At 39.0% G+C, this 24,327-nt stretch overlaps 1 protein-coding gene across 7 annotated transcripts in view; it reads left to right on the top strand.

Annotated features, from left to right (window-relative positions):
- The window catches only part of EGF (epidermal growth factor), a 104,586-nt gene that overhangs the window by 16,732 nt on the left and 63,527 nt on the right, over window positions 1-24,327 (top strand). For 4 of the 7 annotated variants that reach the window (XM_078366696.1, XM_008992848.5, XM_008992846.5 and 1 more), the window contains exons 2-6: window positions 5,589-5,788; window positions 8,412-8,593; window positions 9,000-9,227; window positions 9,971-10,173; window positions 23,295-23,420. In XM_078366696.1, the coding sequence (XP_078222822.1) occupies window positions 5,589-5,788; window positions 8,412-8,593; window positions 9,000-9,227; window positions 9,971-10,173; window positions 23,295-23,420 (939 nt within the window). The remainder of the gene's footprint in view (window positions 1-5,588; window positions 5,789-8,411; window positions 8,594-8,999; window positions 9,228-9,970; window positions 10,174-23,294; window positions 23,421-24,327) is intronic. The other 3 variants (XM_078366699.1, XM_078366698.1, XM_078366697.1) reach the window with 1 other exon arrangement.

Genomic DNA, 24,327 nt, shown 5'->3' with positions numbered 1-24,327 from the left:
TTTGTTGGGAGGCTTAGAATTTTGCTTTTTGTTTACAAATGCAACACATTATAGAAGTAAATATAAAATTATTCAGGTGATGTAATTATAGGAATCTGTTTAAAGGGACCTGCTTTATAATTAATTTCTGAAAGATAAATGTAGGGAATCCATCCTTATGGTGAATATGCCTAGAACAGAGTTTCCCGGAGTGGGTTCTTTGACACAATTGAACTATAACACACTAAACAATTTCTGGTATATTTAGATGAGCAGTATAGCTTGGTCTTTAAAAGCTAGGGTCTGTGATGAGAAAGGCATAGCTCTGTATCCCTACTCCACTATTTATTGGCCTTGTGACTTGGGGCACGTTAACTGTTTGAAACTTTCCTTTCTTCTTTTGTAAAATAGAGATGTTGAGAGCATTTATCTCCTAGTGTTCTCCAATTAAATGAAATAATGCATTCAATGTGCTACCCCAGAGATAACACAACATATGTTGACTAAAATTATTCTGATGAAATTCACTACCCACTCTCTTAGAGTAATAGCACATTAAAGACTGAGAAGTCCTGTTGAAAAACAAAACAAAACAAAAAAAGTTTTATGTTGTAGAACTTGCTAGTCTCAATTAATATCCTGGGGATCTGGGAAGTAAGCCTTTTCAGCTTACATGTGAATGTGGTTGGGAATAGGTAGGGGCTTATTTTCTGCCCCAGATGACACATTTCTATCACTACTTTAGTTAATCTTCATTCACAATTTTGGGGAAGCAAAATGAGTTTCAGAGCATTTTTTTTTTACATAATTAAGACTTAAATTCAAATCTCCTGGCTCTTCTTTCTGAGTGTATTATTTTTAAATCACCTGGCTTCTCTCTCTCACCTGACCTGAATTTTGACATGAATGAATAAACTGAGAAGAAAGCTGTGATTGTCTAAAAAGTACATTTGTGCTTGATATCGTTTGGCTCTGTGTTCCCACCCAAATTCCATCTTGAATTATAATCCCAGGTGTTGAGGGAGAAACCTGGTGGGAAGTGATTAGGTCATGGGGCTGGTTTCCCCAGTGGTGTTCTCATGATAGTGAGTGAGTTCTCATGAGACCTGATGGTTTTATAAGGGGCTTCTCTGCTTTGATCTTTCTTCTCTCTCCTGCCACCATGTGAAGAAGGTCCTTGCTTCCCCTTTGCCTTACGCCTTGATTGTAAGTCTCCAGAGGCCTCACCAGCCATGTGGAACTGTGCGTCAATTAAACCTCTTTCCTTGGTAAGTTACCCAGTCTTGGGTATTTCTTTATAGCAGTGTGAAACTGGACTAGTACAGTGCTCTTTTAAGTATCGTAACTGAAGAGAAGATGAGATAGTCTTTCAGAGTGAATAAAACTTTCTGTACTTCATGAAACCCAAGCTATCATTTGAGTCAGCCCCTTGGGAGTGGTAATAAATGACTCTTCTCAGAGTCATTTATGTTGTTCCTGTGGGAGCAGTATGAGGAGGCTTCAGCCTTTCTTATGTAGGTCCATTAGTTTAGAGCTACATTCTTTTCTCATAGTGTCCCTGAAATTTTTGAGGTTTGGAAGCTCCCTTTTCACTTTCTTCATCTTGTGAACTTTCAGTCTATCTCTAGATTTAGGGCAAAAAACCTGTGGTGGTGAGGGCAGGTGGCAGTGTTGGCCTGAGAGACAGCTAGGATTTCTTGTTAACCTGGTTGTGGTTGTCATTTATGTGTTAACTAGCTTTCATGATGTTTGCCCCCAAGGCCTGCAGAAGACAGGTAATATCTCTTCTCACTCACCTGTGTGGGGCCACTCCCTCAGACTCATGGAGGATGAAGGGGTGCATGTTATGAAATGTTCTGTTTCTGCTGCCTACTTCAAGCAAAGCCTGCTTTTCATCACTGACCTCTGTGCGATGTAGTCCTAGTTCTTTGAAGTCACTGATGAACAGCTTCAATATGCTCCAAACATTCGGAACTCCTTCTAATTCCTTAAGATCCCCTACTAATCCCTAGGTTGAGAAGTCAGAGGTTCTAATTCATTTGCTGTGACCTGTTTGCTGTCTTAAGGTTTGTGTTCCCTAGAAATGTTTCATTTTCTATATACTTCCCCCTTACTGAAATGCACCCAGAACAAATGCTGTAGGTTTTGACATGGGAGAGCGTCAGCTGTTCAAACATGCACACCCTGCTTACATTCAGATCCACAGACTGTACCACACACCTGTGTTTACAGAGTCCTTGACAGGTCTGAAAAACATTACCATATTTATCATTTCCATAGGCAGAAGAGAATAATGACTATTTCACAAAGCCTTAATTCTCAAAGTGTTTCATTTTCTTTAAAATTATATTTTATTTCATTCTTAAAAATGTAGCCTGGGCTCTGGTTTACATAAAATGATGTTGGCTGGGCGCAGTGGCTCATGCCTGTAATCCCAGCACTTTGGGAGGCTGAGGCGGGCAGATCACAAGGTCAGGAGCTTGAGACCAGCCTGGCCAACATGGTGAAATCTTGTCCCTACCAAAACTACAAAAATTAGCTGGGCATGGTGGCGGGCACCTGTAGTCCCAGCTACTCAGGAGGCTGAGGCAGGAGACTTGCTTGAACCTGGTAGGCGGAGGTTGCAGTGAGCCACGATCGTGCCACTACGCTCCAGCCTGGGCATCGGAGTGAGACTCCATCTCCAAAAAAAAAAAAAAAAAAAAAAAAAAAGACAGTGTGGGTAAAACAAACACTGCTTTGAGGGAATGGAATTGTAATTGGTTACACAAAGAAAATGAAGATTGTGAACACATGACAACCCAGACCAAGGCAGGGTAGAATTGGAAGTGTACTAGATTGGCAGTGTAGTACCTGGATTCTAATTCCAAGTCTACCACAGACTAGTGGTGGGACTTTGGGAAACATCACTGAATTTCCTCTTAATTAGATCTATGTTTTCCAGGTCCGCTAAGACTGAGAATCACCTGGAGTGCCTGTTCAAAAAACACATGCATACCCCTCAGATCAGCCCTACAAGATTAACTGGAATCTCAAGAGTAGGAATCTGCAGAAAATATGAACATCCACTTACACACTCACAGAGAGGCACCCTGGGTGGTTCTTTTGAACAAACAATTTGGGGAAACCATTTGAAAACATCCATGGTCTTCCTAATTGCTAAGAATCGCAGGCTATGATTTGCTCTTGGATGGGCAAAATCTGAAATCGAATGTATTATTTATGCTTTGATTTCATATTTTTATTATCCTGTAATTTTTTTGAGAAGTTACAGAAGTTAATGCTGTAATTTGTGTGTTATGAATTTAAGAATTCTTGAGATTTCTCTTTTTCCTCTGATTTATTGGTTCATAGTGTTATATTGAGGATAAATGCAGTCAGGATGTAAAAATTTGTTATTATTGCTGCTAGTAAAATAACTACTATTGAATATATTCATCTTTTATTAATTTGATGTGTCTGTTTCTATGGCTTTGTTACTTTTGATAACAGCTCAAATAAAAAAAGAACACAATTATTTCTTCATTAATTTATTGTTTTATTCAAAATTTTTGAGTACCTGTTATGTACAGAGGATTGTACTGTTATGCAGTAAGAAATATTAAAATGTCTAAAGTGCTTTTCCTTTCTCCTTTTTTACATGGAAACCTCACACTTAGTAATATTTTTAATAAATAAAACGTTTTCTTGATCCCACCAATATGTCAGTGCACTACGAAATTAACAATATGTATTGGATCCATTTATTCAGCTTATAGAGCGTGCATGATACACATAGCAGGAAACTGTTAGAAATAAACCTAGATGTCCGTGATCATCTATGTTCCATGAATTAGTAGCTATGGGTTTAAGGTGTGTCTTCCTAATGCCTTCCTTTTCTCCATGATGAATTGCTCTGTTAGAGACAAGTTATACCAATGTTCTAGTCCCTGAGTTCAAATCCAAACAGTAGCACAACCTATGTGGTGAAAACTTGGTTGTGGCAAAAAGCAATGGCGAATGATATACATGTAGTCCTCCACAATTAATAACATACGTTCACGTCTATAATTTCTTTTTCCCCCCATAATAATCCTCTGATACAGGCAGGGAAGATCCTGTGAGATGTCCAGAGAAGTGAAGCTAGTGGGGCCAGGACTGGAAACCTGGCCTCTGGCTTTTTGTCTGGTGGCCTTTCCCTTTCTCCCAAGATGCCTCTGTGATTCTACAACTGAGGCACAGTGCAGCGGGGGCTCCCCCACCACATGTCTGTGTCAGGGGGCTTGTGTTGTAGCAAAGATCTGGGAAGAATAATTTGAGTGAATTCTCTTAGACATTTATGCTGGTACCTATTTCAAACTCTTATGATCTTACAGTTCTCCCCGCCTCTTGTAGCTTTAATACAATGTACTCTCCAAAGTGGAGTTAGTGTTTTCTGACTCTAGAACATAGTCCCTGCGTAACAGGATGTTAACCCATCATTTTGTTCAATGCTTACAGCAATAAACACATTTATCAAGTCATATTAAGGTATTACTTTTAATGATAAAACAGAATGGAGTAAGCCCACCACAGAAGGAAGAATATGTTAGAATTCCCCTCTGTTCCCCACTTACCTCAGTAATTCTAACATTTTTCTAAAGGCAGAGTGGCACAAGCTTCCTCACACTTGGGCAAGAGAGAAAGACCAAGGAAACTAACTTGACTTAATGAAACAAATTTCATCCTCTGGCGTTATCTCAGAGCATCAAAGGCAAGCTCTGTGTGGAGTCTGATAGTAATTAGTGGTGAGGTTTCCCAGGAAGGGATCAAGTTCCCAAGTAAATATTGAATATTGGGGCCATCACCTAGAATAGGAGAGGACCTCAGGTGCAGGATTCGGATACCAAACAAGGCCCTAAAGGAACCAAGAAATCCAGTGAAGTTTGCCACACAGATTTAGCAAATAAAAATGCAAAGTGCCCAGTTACATTTGAATTCCAAGTAAACAGAGAAAAAATTTTAGTACAAGTCCCATGCAATATATGTATGGAATTCAAATTTATTTGGGCATCCTGTATTTATGTGGCAAAGCTGACAGGGTCAAAATATTTCAGGACCTTTACAGGATTCTGAAACGGAAACAGCATTTCAATTTTTCCTGCTTGCATGTAAGACCTCCTGTTAGTTTTCACCATCATCTTCTAGGTCATGTTGCTGAAGGCTCTGGTCATAGGTAAGGCCCTAGGAGTCCATTTCCAAAATAATAATACCTATAATTTTTGTTCCAATTCATGTCATTAAATGTTATCCTTATATAGATACTTTCCACAACAGAATATGGTGGGTGGTTCCCTTATGAACATAAAAAGTTATTTTATGGATAATAGTAAAAAGTTTCTTTCTCTTCAGATAGTTCATTTTTCATAATTTATCAATGTTCATGTCTTAGAATCAGTTTGTGGAGAAAATGTACAAAATGAAGTGTGAATATCTATGAGAACTCTTTATTATCTGTACAACAGACTTTAAACAGAAAAACCAGTAATTAGAAATTATTTCTGCTTGTGTTTGTGGTCATTGGGAGGTATTCTGTTTAAATGAGATGAAATATTGAAAATATACACTTTGGTTTCTTTCTTCCCACCCAGGTCCTGCACCATTCTTAATTTTCTCCCATGGAAATAGTATCTTTAGGATTGACACGGAAGGAACCAATTATGAGCAATTGGTGAAGAATGCTGGTGTCTCAGTGATCATGGATTTTCATTATAGTGAGAAAATAATCTATTGGGTGGATTTAGAAAGACAACTTTTGCAAAGAGTTTTCCTGAATGGGTCAAGGCAAGAGGTAAAATACCATTACCTGCAGTATTTGAGCTGTTTTTATACGGGCTAACAAATATAATATATTGAATTCTTAATGTATAGATAAATGAAAATTATATTACCGTTCAAATGTGTGTCTGTCAAATATAGGCAACTATTTAATCTGCACCTGTGGTAATATGGTAATATATTATGGAATAAGTTCACACATTGATATTTAGAATCCCCAAAATGAGAAAGTGAGGATATGAATATAATTTTGAAAAATATCTGAATTTATTAAGTCAGATCACCATTTTATGATTAAGATAGATTATTTGCATACTTATTTCTTGCTATTTTCATGGTACCCCAGTATTTCTCAGGTGGGGGGCAGTTTTTCCCTGAGGGAACAATTGCCAGTGTATGAAAATATTTTTGGTTGACACAAGTAGGTGAGGAAGGTGGAGATGATCCAGGCATCTAGTGGGTAGGGGCCTGGGATGCTGCGAAACATCTCACACTATGCAGAACAGCTCCAGAATAAAGAATTATCCAACCCCAAATGTCGATAGTGCTGAGGTTGAGAGACCCTGTTTTATCTGTATAAAATCTCCGTCATGGGTTTTGGCACCTGACATGTAGAAAGAAAAAATTTCTTCGTTTTATTCTCAAGGTACTTGCACTTTGGAAAAAAATAATATGGCAGATGACAGATATAAAGTACTTTACTTCAAGTACATACAAAAGATTCTTAATCTTTCTTTTTGGCTGGTAGAACCCTTACATGAGTCCCAGGGGGAATGTTCTCTCAATTTTGTGATGGATTACAAAGAGCACGTGACTAGAGAAACTTTAAGAGTTGATTCTCTATACAAAGTGCACAATGTTTTTTGGTTTTTAGCTCAATCTCTTTCCAATTATTCTTAAAAGCTCCAATTAGGTGCTAATATGTTTTATCAAATCTCCAATATTGCTAACCTCACTTTTCTCAAGGAAGGCTACTCATTATCCTACAGATATCTGGTAGTATAGTTTAAAACTCTTGAGTCTAAGCATCTGGAGGGTTTAACCCTATCAAGAACACAGAAAAACTTCAAATAGTTGTGAATTTATATCAAGTCATTAGGAAAGGATCCACTTGATACCTAAAATTCCATCCTTATAGTTCTTCCTTTGGGTTAAAACATTGTTTATAAAGGACGACTGTTAAAATGTAAACAATATACCTGGGTGAGGTAATTTATTAATGTATTAGGTTGGTGCAAAAGTAATTGTACCATTATTTTCGTTTTCTTTCTTTTTTTTTTTGAGACAGAGTTTTGGCTCTTTTTTTTTTTTTTTCTTTCAAAGATGGGGTTTCACCATAATGGTCAGGCTAGTCTTGAACTCCTGATCTCAGGTGATCCACCCACCTCGACCTCCCAAAGTGCTAGCATTACAGGTGTGAGCCACCGTGCCTGGCGTGAGTTTTTGCTTTTGTTGCCCAGGCTGGAGTGCAATGGCACGTTCTCAGCTCACTGCAGCCTCTGCCTCTTGGGTTCAAGCCACTCTCCTGCCTCAGTTTCCCGAGTAGCTGGGATTACAGGCATTCACCAACATGCCCGGCTAATTTTTTTGTATTTTTAGTAGAGACAGGGTTTCACCATATTGGCCAGGATGGTCTCAATCTCTTGACTTTGTGATTCACCTGCCTCAGCCTCCCAAAATGCTGGGATTACAGGTGTGAGCCACTGAGCCTCCTGCCTGCACCATTATTTTCAATGGCCAAAACGCCAGTTACTTTTGCACCAACCTAATATTAGCAATTGGCAAAATAAGTTGGCTAGATTTCTTTGTTTGAGATGTTGAAATAGCACAGGCTTATGAGATTTTACAATTTCAGCCCAAATCTTATTTCAGTGATGTCACCTGGGTAGCTGGAAGTCTACCATGGTAGAATATTTACACCATGAAAATCTTTAACAGTACAAATCGGGGCTTCTGCTCACCTCACAACCTCCATTCCCCAAAAATACCAGCTTACCTGTGCATGGCCAGAATTAGGAGATAACAATTTTTGGTTGGACATTTTTATCATGAAAGAGTCAGGAACCCAGCCCAAGGTGCATAAAAAGATGCCCTGCTACTCTGGTCACAGTGTGAGGGCATGAAAAGGAAGAGGCCTATTGAAGGAGGAGGGCAAGAAGAATAAGGGGGGCTGTAATGAGAAATTCATTGACTTCGTGCTTTAAGCTCAAACTCCAAGGAAATCTTGCAAAGCTTGGAATTGAGTTCAGTTGCAGATGTGGAAAATTCCATTAGCAAATGGAATTGAATAAGCTATCTTTATGGTTGCATGAAAATTTCCCTATTACTACTATAGTTGAAATGATCAATACATTATGGTTGCCTGCCTAATTTAAATAGTATGTAGGATAATTTTTAGTTTCAAAGCTATAATATAAGTACTATTTCCAGAAATATTTACTTGGGGGTCGCAGGAGGTTTAATAATGCTGCATCAAAAAAAGACACTGTATCTGTGGCTATTTTATCATTTAAATAATTTTGGAAATGCATAAAAATGACACATACTTAAAAGAATAGACTTTTTATTTATAACCTTTAAGATAATTTTGTTGTGAATGAGGGAAATATTAACAATTTTAAAATTTGATCTTGCAGAGAGTGTATAATATAGAGAAAAATGTTTCTGGAATGGCAATAAATTGGATAAATGAAGAAGTTATTTGGTCAAATCAACAGGAAGGAATCATTACAGTAACAGATATGAAAGGAAATAATTCCCACGTTCTTTTCAGTGCTTTAAAAGATCCTGCAAATATAGCAGTTGATCCAGTAGAAAGGTAAATTCTGCTATATTCAGATGTTGAAATATATTTACAAATCTGGCGAAGATTGATAGAATTATAACATTTTAAATTCAAAGGAATCCTCTCACTGAGACCAAAGCCCTCTTTTGCAGTACACAAGCACCATTTTCTATAGAACAGTTGCCTGCATTTCAACTGAGGCACAATTCCTCCATAAATATTCCTAACTATCATGATGTTCTGCTGTAGAGGCATCATTCTCCTTCTAACTTGAAATTACTTGTAATGTCACTAATAGGGCAGTGTATACTCATTGAATACATTTTCATTCAAAATAGTCAAACTTGCCCTGTGCAAGAGCTGCTGAAACATTGAGAGAGTTGGCCATTTAAGGCACTATATATTCATTTTTGTGTCCATGTAATGTTTTTGCCCTCAGGTTTCTATTTTGGTCTTCAGAGGTGGCTGGCAGCCTTCACAGAGCAGATCTCGATGGTGTGGAAGTAAAGGTTCTGTTAGAGACATCAGAGAAAATAACAGCTGTGTCATTGGATGTGCTTGATAAGCGGCTGTTTTGGATTCAGTACAACAGAGAAGGAAGCAATTCTCTTATTTGTTCCTGTGATTATGATGGAGGTTCTGTCCAGATGAGTAAACATCACACACAGTAAGTTTTACTCTTGTTGTAAAATAAAACAATTGTCATCTGAAGTCCATGAAAGAAATTAATTTTACTTTTGTCAACCAAGCTGATATAGTGGGTTAGCCCATAGATTATGAAGCCAAAAGATTTAAGTTCCATCCCCAGATTTACCATGTTAGGTGAGTGACTTTGAGTAGGTTCTACAACTTCTTTCATCCTCAGTTTTCTTTAATATGAGGATAATCATAGTATCTGTGTCTTGGGATTATTGTGAAGAGAAAATAAATGAATACAAACAGAAATAATTAAGAGTATTTGGCAAATAATAGTTCTCACATGTCGATCATCGTTATTCTATTTTGAATTATTATGTTATATATTTTTATCTTTCAATGATTTGCTATCTTGCCAGTTACTGACTTTCCAGGTTTGTGGCAAGAGGCAGAAATTAGTCACGTGAAATCGATGTCACTAGAAACTCACTCTTAGCCTGTTCCTCTCTGCTTCCCCATTTTCATCACACTTATTGGATGACTAACAGAAGAATGAGAAAATGGATCTGGCGCTAGAAATTATAACTTATTAGCTCAGCATATAATGACATAAATAAAATTTTAAACTTAATAGACTTTTTCTAATCCTGAATGAGAAACAATTGAAGAGGTAGGTGGTTGAAATGTAGACAATAAATTGAAATGAAGAGAAACTTTAATAAGCCAAAGAACAAATGTTCTGTTGTTCTTTTTTCTTTTGTGGTTTCTTTTTAGGCACAATTTGTTTGCAATGTCCCTTTTTGGTGACCATATCTTCTATTCAACATGGAAAACAAAGACGATTTGGATAGCCAACAAACACACTGGAAAGGATATGGTTAAAATTAACCTCAAGCCATCATTTGTACCACCTGGTGAACTGAGAGTAGTGCATCCACTCACACAGCCCACGGCAGAAGATGATACTCAGAAGCCTGGTGAGTCATCATTGACCTTGTGCGGGGTCTGACACATAGTTCCCACCCACTCACCTGCTCGAACCAGACACAGAGGGATTATAGGGGAAAAAAATATTTTTTTCTTCAACCCTCATATATTCTTAGTTATAATAGATCTCTGTAAGAAAAGAGAGACTAACGAGAGAAAAACAAATAGAAGGCCAGGCATGGTGGCTCACACCTGTAATCTCTGCACTTTGGAAGGCTGAGGTGGGAGGATTGTTTGAGGCCAGGAGTTTGAGACTAGCTTGGACAACATAGCAAGACTCTGTCTCTACAAAAAAAAAAAAAAAAGAAAAAAAGAAAGAAAAACAAATAGAAATGCATTCACATGTACATTTTATATATACATGGGAGACACCTGAGGAATGAGTAGCTCTTCAAGAGGTGGCTTTAAATGCCAGCTTATATAATATATTTAATAAAGAACAGTAAATTTTTAGAGAAGTGACAAGACAGAGGAAAAGAACTTTGAGTTTCTATGAGCAGCAACTTGGGGGAAGGCAAATAAATGGCAGATAAATGCTAGTTAATAAAGCTTGTTAATGTAGATACCTCTGCAGCCATTGCCAGACCATAAGAATCTAAAGCTATCTTCAGTGGTTAACTTTTGTTATTCCTGATAGAGAGGGGGTACCTATTGCCTTTATAAATCTATGTCTTGCATTGAGAGAGAGAGAGAAAAAGAGAGAGGAGGGAGGGAGGGAGGGAAGGAGAGAGAGAGAGAGAGGGAGAGAGAGAGAGAGGGCTTTTCTGCATCTATTTCTTTCTAATTGTTTGAAGCTGAGCAATCCTTCCTATTTTGGAATTCCATATTCTGGAATCCTACAGGGCCATCTTTGAGTTTTCCCACTGTCTCACCCCCAACTTCTAATCCAACACCAAATCCATTCCATTCTGCCTTCTAAATGCATTTAAATACCCACTTCTCTTCTCTACTGCCACTGCCATAGTCTAAACAGACAGGCACTTTTTGCTTGGCCTGCTATACTAGCCACTCAGCTGATGCTTCTGTTTTCTGAATCTGATCCATTCACTCTCCTGCATAAAATACTTCAAAATCTTTGCTTCGAACTTAGGTTGAAGTTCATTTTACCAGTCTCATCAATGTTGGACCAACATGCTCTAGTGATCTCTGTCCTCACTAGAATTTAGTGCAAGTCTTGCTGTAGCTCCTCAAACATGCTAATCTCCTTCCTTTCTTTAGGGTTTTGCAGTCACTCTTCCTTGGCTTAGACTTCTCTTCAGTTCTGAGCTTAAATGTTATGTCCTCAGATAGGTCTTCTCTGATAAGCCAATCAAAATAGGCCACTTCATCTCTTACTTTTTCCACAGTACGCCCTTCATTGAACTCATCATGAGGTGTAATTACACACTCATTTGCTTGCTCTTTGGATTCTTTCTCCCACTTGATTATAAGTGCCATATAGGTAGGAACCATGTCTGTGTTGTTTGTTTTTTTTAGCCACCATATATACAGTAGATATTTATAAATAAATTAATTTTAGATGGTAAATGTTAGTAAAAAGTATGAACGATTGACTGAATCTAGTCACAGTCCCAAATTTCTACTTCTAAATGTAGGCGCCTCTGTTTAAATTCCTTAGCATGTAATTGTTTTTAAAAAGTTGTCATGCCTGTAGTCCCAGCACTTTGGGAGGCCGAGGTGGACAGATCACTTGAGGTCAAGAGTTCAAGACGAGCCATGGTGAAATCTTGTCTCTACTAAAAATACAAAAATTAGCCGGGCGTGGTGGTGCATGCTTGTAGTCCTAGCTACCTGGGAGGCTGAGGCAGGAGGATCACTTGAACTTAGGAGGTGGAGGCTGTCTCCAGTTACTAAGATGTGCTTCACACATACTCCAAGTGTGAAGGACTTTTGATTTCAAGAGCACTGTTACTTTGGCCATCATTGATTAGGTGTAAAATGTTTTAGTGTCTTAGAAAGCAGGAATTCTTTTCCTGTGATGTAGGGTCTATGGATCTCTTGATTTCATGTGTTAGATGAAAATATGCAGTGTTCCACCTAGGGAGATGGTATATAAAATTTATCAGGTTTTCGATGTGTCTGACATCCTTCAGATTTTTTTTTCAGACGACATCTGGTTCTGTTGCCTGGGCTGGAGTGCAGTGGCACTATCTCAGTTCACCTCAACCTCTATCTCCCAGCCTCAAGAAATCCTCTTGCCTCAGCCTCCTGAGTAGCTGGGATTACAGGCGTGCATCACCACATCCGGCTAATTTTTTTGCATTTTTGGTAGAGCGAGGTTTCACCATATTGCCCAGGCTGGTCTCAAACTCCTGAGCTCAAGCGATCTGCCTGCCTCGGCCTCCCAAAGTGCTGGGATTACAGGCGTGAGCCATCGTGCCCAACCCATCCTTCATATTTAAAGACACACTTCTCTAGAGGCTGGCTAGTTCCTCCTGGATATTATGCCTAAATTGCAGCTCCTCTGGTGATCTGGAAAGTAGTACTTTGGTTTACAAAGCATTTAGTAGTGAAGCTGCTTCAATGAAGACATAACAGAAAAATCATATAACCTGGTTGATATTATTTTTGTTATAAAATATAAATATTTATACAAATATGAGTATCAATAAGCTTACTTCTTACAAAATACCTAAGCTATCATTTATCGAAGCATGGTCTATAAAACTCAAGTTCGATGGGATTTAGTGAAGTTACTTAGGGGAAAAAAACCTTTCAGGGCCAAGCAATTTAGAGATGCTGAGTTCAATAAAGTTGAATGAGTTTTTTCTCAAGTGAAATTTCTCAGAACCATTCATATGGTTATGTGCATCGTAACTCTCTAAAGGTGACATAACCCATGGCACTTTTCTGTTTCATTTCCCATGCAAGCTGCCCATAGGACTCTTGAATCTATTATTTGTAGCTCGGACTTTTTTTTTTTTTGAGCTCAGGACAATTTTTTTTTTTTTTAAAGGACTCAGGCATAATAAGTGTCAAGTTGCAAAGATTTGGCTACAGAGTTAAGCTACAGACAAAATTGATTTAAAACATGGGAATTTATTCATAATATACAAAAAGAAGCAGCCCTTGTGAAGACTGTCTGGCAAAGGCAAGGGAGGGCCTTACAAAGGCAAAACTTCATGAAGAAGATTGATTTGTTGGTTTGAACAAGTCATTGACTTGCAGATTCAGGTTGTCTGGTTCTGGAGGAGTTTCATGCTGTAGACATCCAAGCCCCAAGTCAAAGTAATAGAGCCACAGTTTCACCATCAGGCTGTTTTTGATGATCTGACCAGTTACCCGAAGAGCAGTGCCCTAGTCCTTCTGGGCCATGACTTCCAAGCTCAGGGTCCTGCAGTGGGCACATAAAATGCATGTGTTTGGGCTCAGTAAAACTATCCTTATCAAGGCCCTTATAATTGTCTGCCTTGTAAGCATGTCTACTTGGATTTCTTGCAAGTGTTTCAAGCTCAAAGAAAATAACTGACTTACCAAACTTTACCTCTCCCCTCCCCAGCTCTTCTCCCACTAGTATAATCAACTCAGTGAATGGCATCACTCTCCACCCCTTCTCCCAAAGCAGAAACCTAGGAGTTGCCTGTTCCTTCCTGTTTCTCACTCCCATTCCATGAAATCAATCTCTGTGTCCTAACAATTCTACCCCTTATGATCTAACCACTGTGCCCTTCCTTTAGGGTTCTTTCTCCAGTATCATCCAGACTAGTATCCCTGTCTCCATTTTCTCTGCTGCAGGGAGCATAATCCCTCAAAAAAGAGGGCCCAGTCTTGTCACTCGTTGATGAAAATCTGCTGACAATTCCCAATCATCAATAATTAAACTATGGTCTCTTCCTCAGGCTCACCAAGCCTTCTGCTTATTTCTCAGCATCTTCTCTCACCCTTGTTTGTATTACATTCTGTGTGGCAGCCATCATCAAAGATGTACTTTCCTTTCATGAGGCACACTTATGCTCTCCTCCAGCCTGGTCCACATGCTCGGGAACTTTCCTCCTCCTTCCCTTCACTGCCTGTCTCTCCTCATCCTCTGAGAAACACAGCTCCAACATGACTTCCTTCAGGAACACCTTCCTTGATCCACTGTGAGCCTAAGTTAGCTGTTCCAGAGAATGTGTTCACAGGGAATGTGTTCTCAGAGAATGTCTTCAATCATATGACACTTAACCATGCTTCGCTGTAGTTGTTTGTCTTTCGGTATTCCTTAGTACTTGGAGGACAGGGAATATAACTCTCCATTGTATTCCCAATGCCTAAAGGACTTTAATAAACCAGTTGAAAATACAAGTGAGCCAGGCATGGTGTCTCACATCTGTAGTCCCAGCACCTTGGGTGGCCACAGCGGGTGGATCACTTGAGATCAGGAGTCTGAGGCCAGCCTGGCCAACATGGTGAAACCCCATCTCTACTAAAAAAAAAAAAATACAAAAATTAGCTGAGTGTGGTAGTATACACCTGTAATCCAAGCTATTTGGGAGGCTGAGGCAGGAGAATCACTTGAACTCAGGGGGCAGAGGTTGCAGTGAGCTGAGACTGGGCCACTGCATTCCAGCCTGGGCAACAGAGCCAGACTCCATCTCAAACCCCACACCTGTCAAAAAAAAAAAAATGGGGGAAAAAGTTCTTCGGCACTCTGTCTCCTAAAAAATATAATAAGGATCAAGTTTTAAAGGTGTGTAATATCTGAGTGCATGGGCTTTTTTTTCTTGTTGTTTGTTTTAATTAGAATTTGAAAAACCCATCTAAGTACATAGTGACTTCTTGGTTTACAGAGATACCATAATTATTGCATGTGTACAAAATTGTCTGCTCTTGCCATAATTTAAGGGTTTCCCTTACACTATTTCACTTAAGCTTTACGACAACTCTGTTAATTAGGTGTGACAATTAGTATAATATTATAAATTAAAAGTTCTGAGGTTTAGAGATGTCACAATAGCTTGCTGAAGGTTACAGAGCGGTGGAATTGGGATTTGAACCTAGGCACACTGATACCATGTTGCCTTTCTAACTACGCTCTATTATCTCTCATTCCATGTTATAGATGTGACTTATTTGTTTTGGGAAAACCTGTAGTTCAGCATATCATTCCCTGTCTGTGACTTCCCAGTAGTTAAATGCTTCAGTTTGCACCGATCATGGAGTCAAAACCTTATTTCTCTCTTTTTAAAATTTTAATTTTTTTTCATTTCTAGAAACTTAAAATCTTTCTCTTTTTCTCTCACTTCTTACCTGGCTGTTTAAAAAAAAGGCACAGAATGGATCTCACATTTTTTGTTGGCATGATTAAACTTATTAGCCAGGTATCCTGGCTGCCCTGACACCTACACTATTATCTTAATCTCAGAAATAGTGTGGGAACATTCTGTACACAAGTTAATGACAATTATTTCAAGTTCAACTTCTGGGGATTTTACAACTAGTTTACTGCTCTTAGATATGTTGTAAAAAGTCCAAATAATTTTGCTTTCTTCTGTATTCTTTAAATGTAGATTTCAGTTTTAAGCTCATAAGAGAGCTTCAAAAGCATTTTCTTTGGGAAATGAAGGTAATTTATTACCAGCACTGTGTAAAATACTTTACATTCATTTCATGCACAAAAAGATGGCTGAATTTAATTCTGTGAGTTCATGAAGGATAATTGTCTCCACCTGGAAATGTACTTGCTTCTGGAAGCAATTAGTATAGCTAAAATTGCTAAGGTGGGGGTCTGATTCATTCTATTTTGTTGCTGGAGTGTCTACTATATGATTTTGGTTATTTGGAAGCCCCTGTAAAAGAATCATCGTAGAAAGATGAATGTTTAGTTCATGTAATTTTTAATTATTAAACACATAAAATTCTGTTATTCTTCATGGAAATATTGGTAAAATATGGATTGCTGTATTTTCTTAACATCATTTATAGTTACTGACATTTTCTTAGTGACTAGAGTCACATTTAAAAGGATACATGCCGTTACAGCCAGCATAGGACAGGTTTGGGGCAAAGCTGAGTTCACCCTGACACCAAATGGTTGCCATTTGAAATGTCTTTTACATACTTGAAATTGCTGTTTATCATTTTTATGTTTTCTTTCTTGCTTCTGGTTCTCACATCTTGCAGGTTTTCACATGCCTGGCTGTGGCCTGTTTATTTTCTAACCTGAGGCTTTTTCTTGCCACTTGCTTGTTCAGGAAACCAAATCATTAGTCCTATAGAATTTCCCACTTTCTGGATTTTGCAGATTATATCCCCATGTGTCATTTAACATCTTTGTCTAACTTCCTTGTTACCTATAAACTGGTAGTTTAGTCTTAGAAATCTGACCAGAATCAGATTGTTTGCAAGAATGCTTTAAGGGTGGCACTGCAGGTGATTCTGTAAGCTTCCCCATTGTACCACATTAAAAGGCACATAGGCTGGTTCTTTTTCTTTTTCATGATGTTCAAAATTAATTAGCATTTCAGAAGTCACCGGCCTGCTCCAGCCACTGCAAGTTTCCCATCAGCTTTTGCTTAATGGTTTTAGAAGCTATTGATTATCATTGCCTGGACCTATTTTTTATTAGACATTCAAGGCAACGACATTCTAATTCTATCACTTTTTATGCATATATTAGCTGGGATTCTCATACAAAGAAAGAGGCTTTCCAAATCAGATATATGATTCTCCTAAAGAGGAGGAGCTTTTATAGGAAAGGTAAATTTCAGTGTTTGATTCTGTTTCTTAATTTACCTATTTTCAAAATAAAGAGTTAGTGTCCTAACCCTCCAGGATCCTCCAAAGGTCACCTTTTCTTTAATAAAAATATGTCAATTATTTTTATTCACTGTAATTATTACCATTTTCATACTCTAATTGTACCATTTTCTCTGGAAGGAGCCCTGACATGGGGTTTCTAGTTTGTGTGGGAAATTACCTGCTGTCTCCCAGCCATTGACACTGGCAGTCTGGAATGCAAGGTTAAGGTTACATCTGGACTCAGTAAGAAAGAACACTGGACTCACGTAGCCACTTCTGTCATTGGTGAATGTGGGTGGGGTGCAGTGGTGACAGTGGGAGTGGAGGTATACACACCTTGTCTTTTTAAAATGTATTTTTAATGATGGATACATCATAGTTGTACATATGTCATACCTTATATTTTCCATCTTCCTGCTATGGGCAGCCAAATCACCAGAAATGAGAATACAATAAGAAAAGACGCAATGGGCTGGAAGGGCTCTTCTAAGAGTTAAAAGCATTATTATTTTTCTATTATTTTTGAGACAGAGTCTTGCTCTGTCACCCAGGCTGGAGTGCAGGGGCATGATCTCGGCTCACTTAAACCTCCGCCTCCGGAGTTGTTCAAGCAATTGTCTTGTCTCAGCCTCCCGAGTAGCTAGGACTACAGGTGCCCACCACCACGCCTGGCTAATTTTTGTGTTTTTAGTAAAGATGGGATTTCACCATGTTGGCCGGGCTGGTCTCGAACTTGTGGCCTCAGGTAGTCTACCTGCCTTGGCCTCCTAAAGTGCTGGGATTACAGGTGTGAACCACTGCACCTGGCCAAAAGCATTTTTAAAGTGCTTTAAGTTTGTTGTTTACTTTTTGATTCCTAAAAGGGTACAGATGGATATGATACTAAGTGGCTGAATTCTGGCTAGGTCATTTTTTTTTTTGTACTGTAATTAGGAATTCCAATAACACAGAATGGCCATTCTGGTATTTTCTTCCTTGTACTTCTATGAACTGAGAAGAATAAACTTCTATACCATTCGGTTTGAGTTTTTTGAGGAAGTTGAGGCAGTCATTTATTGAGAACTCATTAATGGTGAAGACAGTAACAAATGAAGCAAAAGTATAACTAGGCTTTTATAGACATTTCATGAAACTAACATGTTTTATGTGCATGTTTATACAAATGCATAAATATAAACACGCACACATAGAATTGTACATATGTGGTAAAAAGAATGGGGTTGGAGTCAAAGGGCTTGGAATAGAGTCCCAGTTCTAAGCTCTATTTTCTATGTGATCCTTAACAAGGCACTATTTCCTAATCTGTAAAATGAAAGATGATACTTGCTCTGCATAGCTCAAGGGCTTGTTATGAAAATGAAATGTGATGCATATAGATACTTTACAAAGTATTATTCAAAATTTTTGTTATGTGCTAAATATTGGGGATGCCAAATATTTAGTTATGACTTTAGAATGACCAAACTTAATGAGTTTGAATGGAAGAGACTAGAAAGGCTTTGTTGATGAGGTGTCTTTTTTTTTTGAGACAGCGTCTCACTCTGTCACCCAGGCTAGAGTGCAGTAGCGCAATCTCAGCTCACTGCAACCTCCACCTCCCGAGTTCACGCAATTCTCCTGCCTCAGCCTCCCGAGTAGCTGGGATTACAGGCACATGCCACCATGCCCAGCTAATTTTTGTATTTTTAGTAGAGACTGGGTTTCACCATGTTTGCTAGGATATTCTTGATCTCTTGACCTTGTGATCTGCCCGCCTTGGCCTCCCAAAGTGCTGGGATTACAGGTGTGAGCCACTGTGCCCAGCCGGTGAGTCTTTTTTGTTTTTTTTTTTTGGAGACAGAGTCTTGCTCTGTCACCCAGGCTGGAGTGCAGAGGCGCGATCTTGGCTCACTGCAACCTCCACCTCCTGGGTTCAAGCGATTCTCCTGCCTCAGCCTCCCCAGTAGCTGGGACTCATGGAATTGAGGTAGACAAAGATGTGATTAGTGGGACAAAGCAGGAAAGGGAATCCCAAGTGCCTTGTTTCAGAACTGGGCCAGGGTAAAATCTACCGATTCACTTGGCGATAGTAAAGCTCATGAGTGCCTGTGTGTTAGCCAGGCAGTTACTGCAGGTGCAGTTGGTGGTGGACATTAAACTCCATGATTAGGAGCTTTAATTAATCTCAGAGGTCATTAAGCCTCATTGCTTAGCTCTGAGAAGGGGTGTTATCTGAGGTCAGCAGCAGCAGTCTCAGTGCTGGCTTTGGCCTATTTTGAAGCTAAAGAACAGCAGAAGATTAAGGAGATTAAAGAAAATAAAACCTTCAATCCTCTGTGTTTTGCCACTACCTAAAATGACCCTTTAAAGTATTTAGTGTTTGAATTCAGGTCACATCATCAGCACAACTAGGCAGAGGAGAATAGTGATTTCTGCCCTGCCTGTGTTCATTATTGAAGAGTAATATATATTGTTAATAAGCATCACTAAAACCATCAGCAGCATGACATAGTGGAAAAAGCACTAAGCTAGCATCTTGTGACAATCTGTTTGAGTTCTAGCTCTGAGGTTGATTTGATTAGCACTTCAAGGAAGAAATAAATAGGGAGTTAGATTGCAGGTGACATGATCACAGGGATTTTTTGTGGATGTATTCTAGATGTTTACTGGATGCCTATGTTGTAAAAGGCAGCATGCTAGGTGTTACTGGGACTAACGTAAATAGGATACATGCCTTATCCTCAGAAGTTTATCAATGGAAAAAGATGCATATACCTAATCGTGGTGGTGACAATGGTGATGATCATCAGAACAGACACAAATCCAGGGACGATGTAGTAGAAAAATATGGGAAAAAAGAAAATATGTATTGGATCTAGAAGAACACAGCATTTTCTATACCCCAGACAATAGTTGTTTTCTTCATTAGACAGTTTGATTTCCTGTTACCAGACTATAAGCAGTAATTAAGGTTTGATAATCTTTATATGTATAAACTCAGAAGAATTTATCACAAACATTTAATTCGGTTTATAACTATAGAATTTTTTAAAAAACAGGAACTCAGTGACTATCTATCTCAACTAGTTTATTTCAAGAATTAGGAAACTTCGGTCAAAGAGATAAAGTGATGTGCTGTAAAAGGAAGAACCAAGACAAAACTCAGTTTTCCTGATTTGTAATCCAGTGACCAGCATGCTGAGTTTGGAAAGATTTTTATGAGGCAAAGGAAAGATTTTTATAAGAAGCATAATCTTTCAGTTTTTTGTTACCTCAAGAAAGTGGTAGTATTTCAGTGCTATTGAAAGGCCAACTCAGGCTGGGCACCATGGCTCATGCCTGTAATCCCAGAACTTTGGGAGGCCAAAGTGTGGTGGATCACGTGAGGTCAAGCTCAAGACCAGCCTGACCAACATGGTGAAACCCTGTCTCTACTAAAAATACAAAAAAGTAGACAGGCATAGTGGTGAGAGCCTGTAATCTCAGGTACTCAGGAGGCTGAGGCAGGAGAATTGCTTGAACCCAGGAAGCAGAGGTTGCAGTGAGCCGAGATCATGCCATTGCACTCCAGCCTGGGCAAAAAAAAAAAAAAAAAAAAAAAAAAAAAGGCAACTCAAACCTTTCTCGATTTTTGTTGTTGTTAACTTGTAAAGTTTATAAAAATAAAAGTTAAACATATTACTCCTTCTTAAAAAGACATTTAAAGTGGATGAATTTTCTCTCCAATGTTTACAAGTTTCTTATTTTGGTCATTCACTTTTAAAATTTAGGCCATTTTATTTTTTAATTTTGCTTAAAATTTTGATAGTTTAATGAAGCATATGGAACATGAAAAATAATGTAATTATACATGTATAATTGGATAAAAACCATAGGAAAGAAATAAAATTTTTGAAATCAATTATCCACAAGACCATTCAATATAAATCTTAACTGATTTAGCAGGTAAAATTGCAATGGTATTGAGAGTTGACAAGACCGATTTTGCATTTAATTCTGTCAAGAGGTTTGAAAAAAACAGGTTTAAAATAACTAAGGAAGTAACACAGACTAGCTAAAAGTAGTTGCTTGTAACTAAGATGAAGGTGTAATGTTTCACTAGTATATTAGGCCAGTGTTTCTCAAAGTGTGGTGTGAGGTAGCCTCCTGACATCATAATCACTCCTGACTCTGAAAAAATGCAGATTCCTGAGCCTTTGAATAACCAAATCAGAATCTCTGTGGGGTGGCATACTCGATGTTCACTAGGGATATTTTCAGGGGGGCAAGAATATGTTTCTACTGCATCTTACTGTTATTGGTCATGTCTAGTGATGTTAAATAAAATTGATGGAAGACAACTGACTTGGACTGAGCTCCTGCAATAGATCCCAACAGACCAAACCAAAACCAGCTTGTTTATCTGATTCTCTAAGGGATCAGGAGAGAGATGATAGCCAAATCCCCAAATAGGTCCGTTTTAACTGGTACGATAAGGAAATCCCATCTGGTTTAACCTTTATGAGGAAAGTAGCCTGAAGTAAACTGATGTTAACCAATCCATTATTTGTATCATGCTGTTTCCTTGTTCTCACTCAAGCTATGTCACAAAATTGACTATGTTGCCACACCCAGTATAGCATCTGTCTATTTTTAGGTAAGATGTTGCCCAATTCATGAATCCCAAATAAAAGTCAATTTGATCATTGAATTAAATTTGTCGAAATTTTATCTTTACAGATTTGAAACAGAAGGAAATGGGTACAGACAGCAGAGACTTCTTTATTAGTAGATAACAGATCTGAGAAACCAAACCTACTTGGAGAACAGTCTCAGGCCCTCTGCCTGCTTTGCTCAGGCTCTTGCTGATTTGTTTCCTGTGTCCTTCCCAGCAATGCTGGTGTTCTTAGAAGTCCTTTCCTCAGGCCCTCAGCTCTTCCCATGATACATCAGCTCTAGCTGATTTTAACAATGCCATGACTTCAGAATCCACGACCCCAATAGTTCACCTCTTGCCAGACCTCTGACCTCTCTATCTACCTGCATTCTGGGTACCTGCCCTCACACTCAAGCTTACCGCATAGTATTTTACAATTGTCCTATTGTTTCTAAAATGGGCAAAAAATAAGGTGCAAAAGAGACAAACACCTCATTAACTTTTTGGAAAGAGATATACAGTTGTCCCTCAGTATCCATGGGGGATTGGCATCCCCCAAGATGCCTAAATCTGCAGATGCTCAAGTCCCTAATATAAAATGCTGTATTTACATATAACCTAGGCACACCTTCCCACATACTCTAAATCATCTCTAAATTGCTTGTAATACCTAATGCAAAGCCTATCTCACTTCATTTCTGTGAATTCAACATAGTGCTTGGCATGTGGCAAATTCATGTTTTGCTTTTTGGAACTTTGCTTTGTGGAGTTTTTTTCTCAAGTATTTTCAGTCCTGGGTTGGTTGAATCCACAGATACGGAGGGCCAACTGTAGGTGTCACTAGTTTGACCCTTGATTCTGGCTCAAAAATCGGTGGTACCAAATTGACCACTTGTTCAGTATAGCTGAGCAGATTTTACTGTTTACTATGGGATATTTGGAACACATGGGATGCTGGCAGCAATAACTTCAGAAATTTGAGGATCAGAGATATGGCAATGGTGTATATTAAGTCTGAAAAATATTCATTAAATAATGATATTAGAAACAGCTAAGTAGCATACATATCTAACATATAAATATGACACTTAAAAGGTATTCTTGGCCAGGCGCAGTGGCTCACGCCTGTGATCCCAGCACTTTGGGAGGCTGAGGCAGGCAGATCACTTGAGGTCAGGACTTCTAGACCAGCCTGACCAACATGGTGAAACCCTGTCTCTACTAAAATTAAAAAAATTAGCCAGTTGTGGTGGTGTGCACCTGTAATCCTAGCTACTTGGGAGGCTGAGGTAGAATAGCTTGAACACAGGAGGCTGAGGTTGTAGTGAGCCAAGATTGTGCCACTGTACTCCAACCTGGGTGACAGAGGGAGACCTTGTCTCAAAAAAAAAAAAAAGCATTCTTAGATTTGAATCTTTTTAAATATTTTAAACATATTTTATTTTCAGAATTTGTGTGTTTTTTTGTGTGTGTGTGATAAAAGTAAATTAGAATGAAAAAGCTAGTAAGTAGTGTTTAGTATTCACAACCTAAGGAATGACATCTCCAGCTAATCAGGACGCCCAATCCTGAGAGCTGTTGGAGAAGTAATACAATTGGAGAAAAAAGTGGGCTTTGGGATGCTGTGGAATCTGGGCTCTGGCTAAATTTGCCTCCGTGAGAGACGCCCCTACAGTCATTGCAGGGAAATAAGACCACTTAAGAACCAGTACGAGATTTAGCAGTGTCTGCTGTCAAAACATGGCCCCACTCCAAATAAACCATCTTCTCTTTTAGAGCAGAAACTTTGCAAATCGAGGAAAGGAAACTGCAGCAGCACTGTGTGTGGGCAAGACCCCCAGTCCCACTTGTGCACATGTACAGAGGGATACGCCTTAAGCCGAGACCGGAAGTACTGTGAAGGTAATGACTGGAAGTACCGTGAAGGTAATGGAAGAGTCGCTGCTTGAGTGGAGGAATGCCCAGCTGAGCCGACGGCTTGTCTTCAGTGGGCCAGCCAGAACCTCAGTTGGAAACCAACTTCAAGTCCATGCTGCCCCTCCCTCCGCACAGCCCCTGAAGACTATTTTTTATTTATTTTTTCTTGTTTGTAAAGCCTTTATAATACTTTCATATCTTTTTTATATCTTGTGTTTCTAGATCAAACACTCTGAGAGGATGCTTAGGGATTGATATAAGTCTAAGTGGATTCTACCCACCTCTGTGTTTGTGTGCAAAATTTCAGTACATGTACATTTTTAGGAGAGTGGTTTCATAGTGATCATAGATTCTCAAAGAGTATGTGACTCTTATCTTATCCCATGAAGATCTAGTAGGAAGCTTGGGAAACTGAACCAGGCTGGTTGTCTAGGGATCCTCCCATTTTGAGATTCTGGACCAAGTGCAATGAGCCCAGGAGAAATACTGTCTTTTTTCCTAGAAGGTGTAGTAGTGCAGTGATGAAAAGGATCCAATGACTGCAGCACCCATCCAGTGGAATTAGTTGGGGTGAGACCTCAGGTAAATCTAGCATCTGCCTGATAATTATAACTCCCTCTGGACCAATGGATGGAAGCCATGGCATAGAAAGAGTGAGCTGGAAGGCTGGGGCTTCAGCCAGAATAAAACTGCTGGAGAAGGTTTCCACATTTAGGGGAAGGGCTCCAGTCTTGAAGGGTGAAGAACACAAGAAATGTCCTAAGCTGGGGCCGGGCACAGTATCTCACGCTTGTAATCCCAGCACTTTGGGAGGCTGAGGCAAGTGGATCACTTCAGTTCAGGAGTTCAAGACCAGCCTAACCAACATGGCGAAACCCTGTCTCTACTAAAA

This window comes from Callithrix jacchus, chromosome 3 (genome assembly GCF_049354715.1).
Source record: "Callithrix jacchus isolate 240 chromosome 3, calJac240_pri, whole genome shotgun sequence".
Taxonomy (NCBI): domain Eukaryota; kingdom Metazoa; phylum Chordata; class Mammalia; order Primates; family Cebidae; genus Callithrix; species Callithrix jacchus.
The sequence above is the reverse complement of the archived record's forward strand: the minus strand, read 5'-3'. Positions and strand labels throughout refer to the sequence as shown.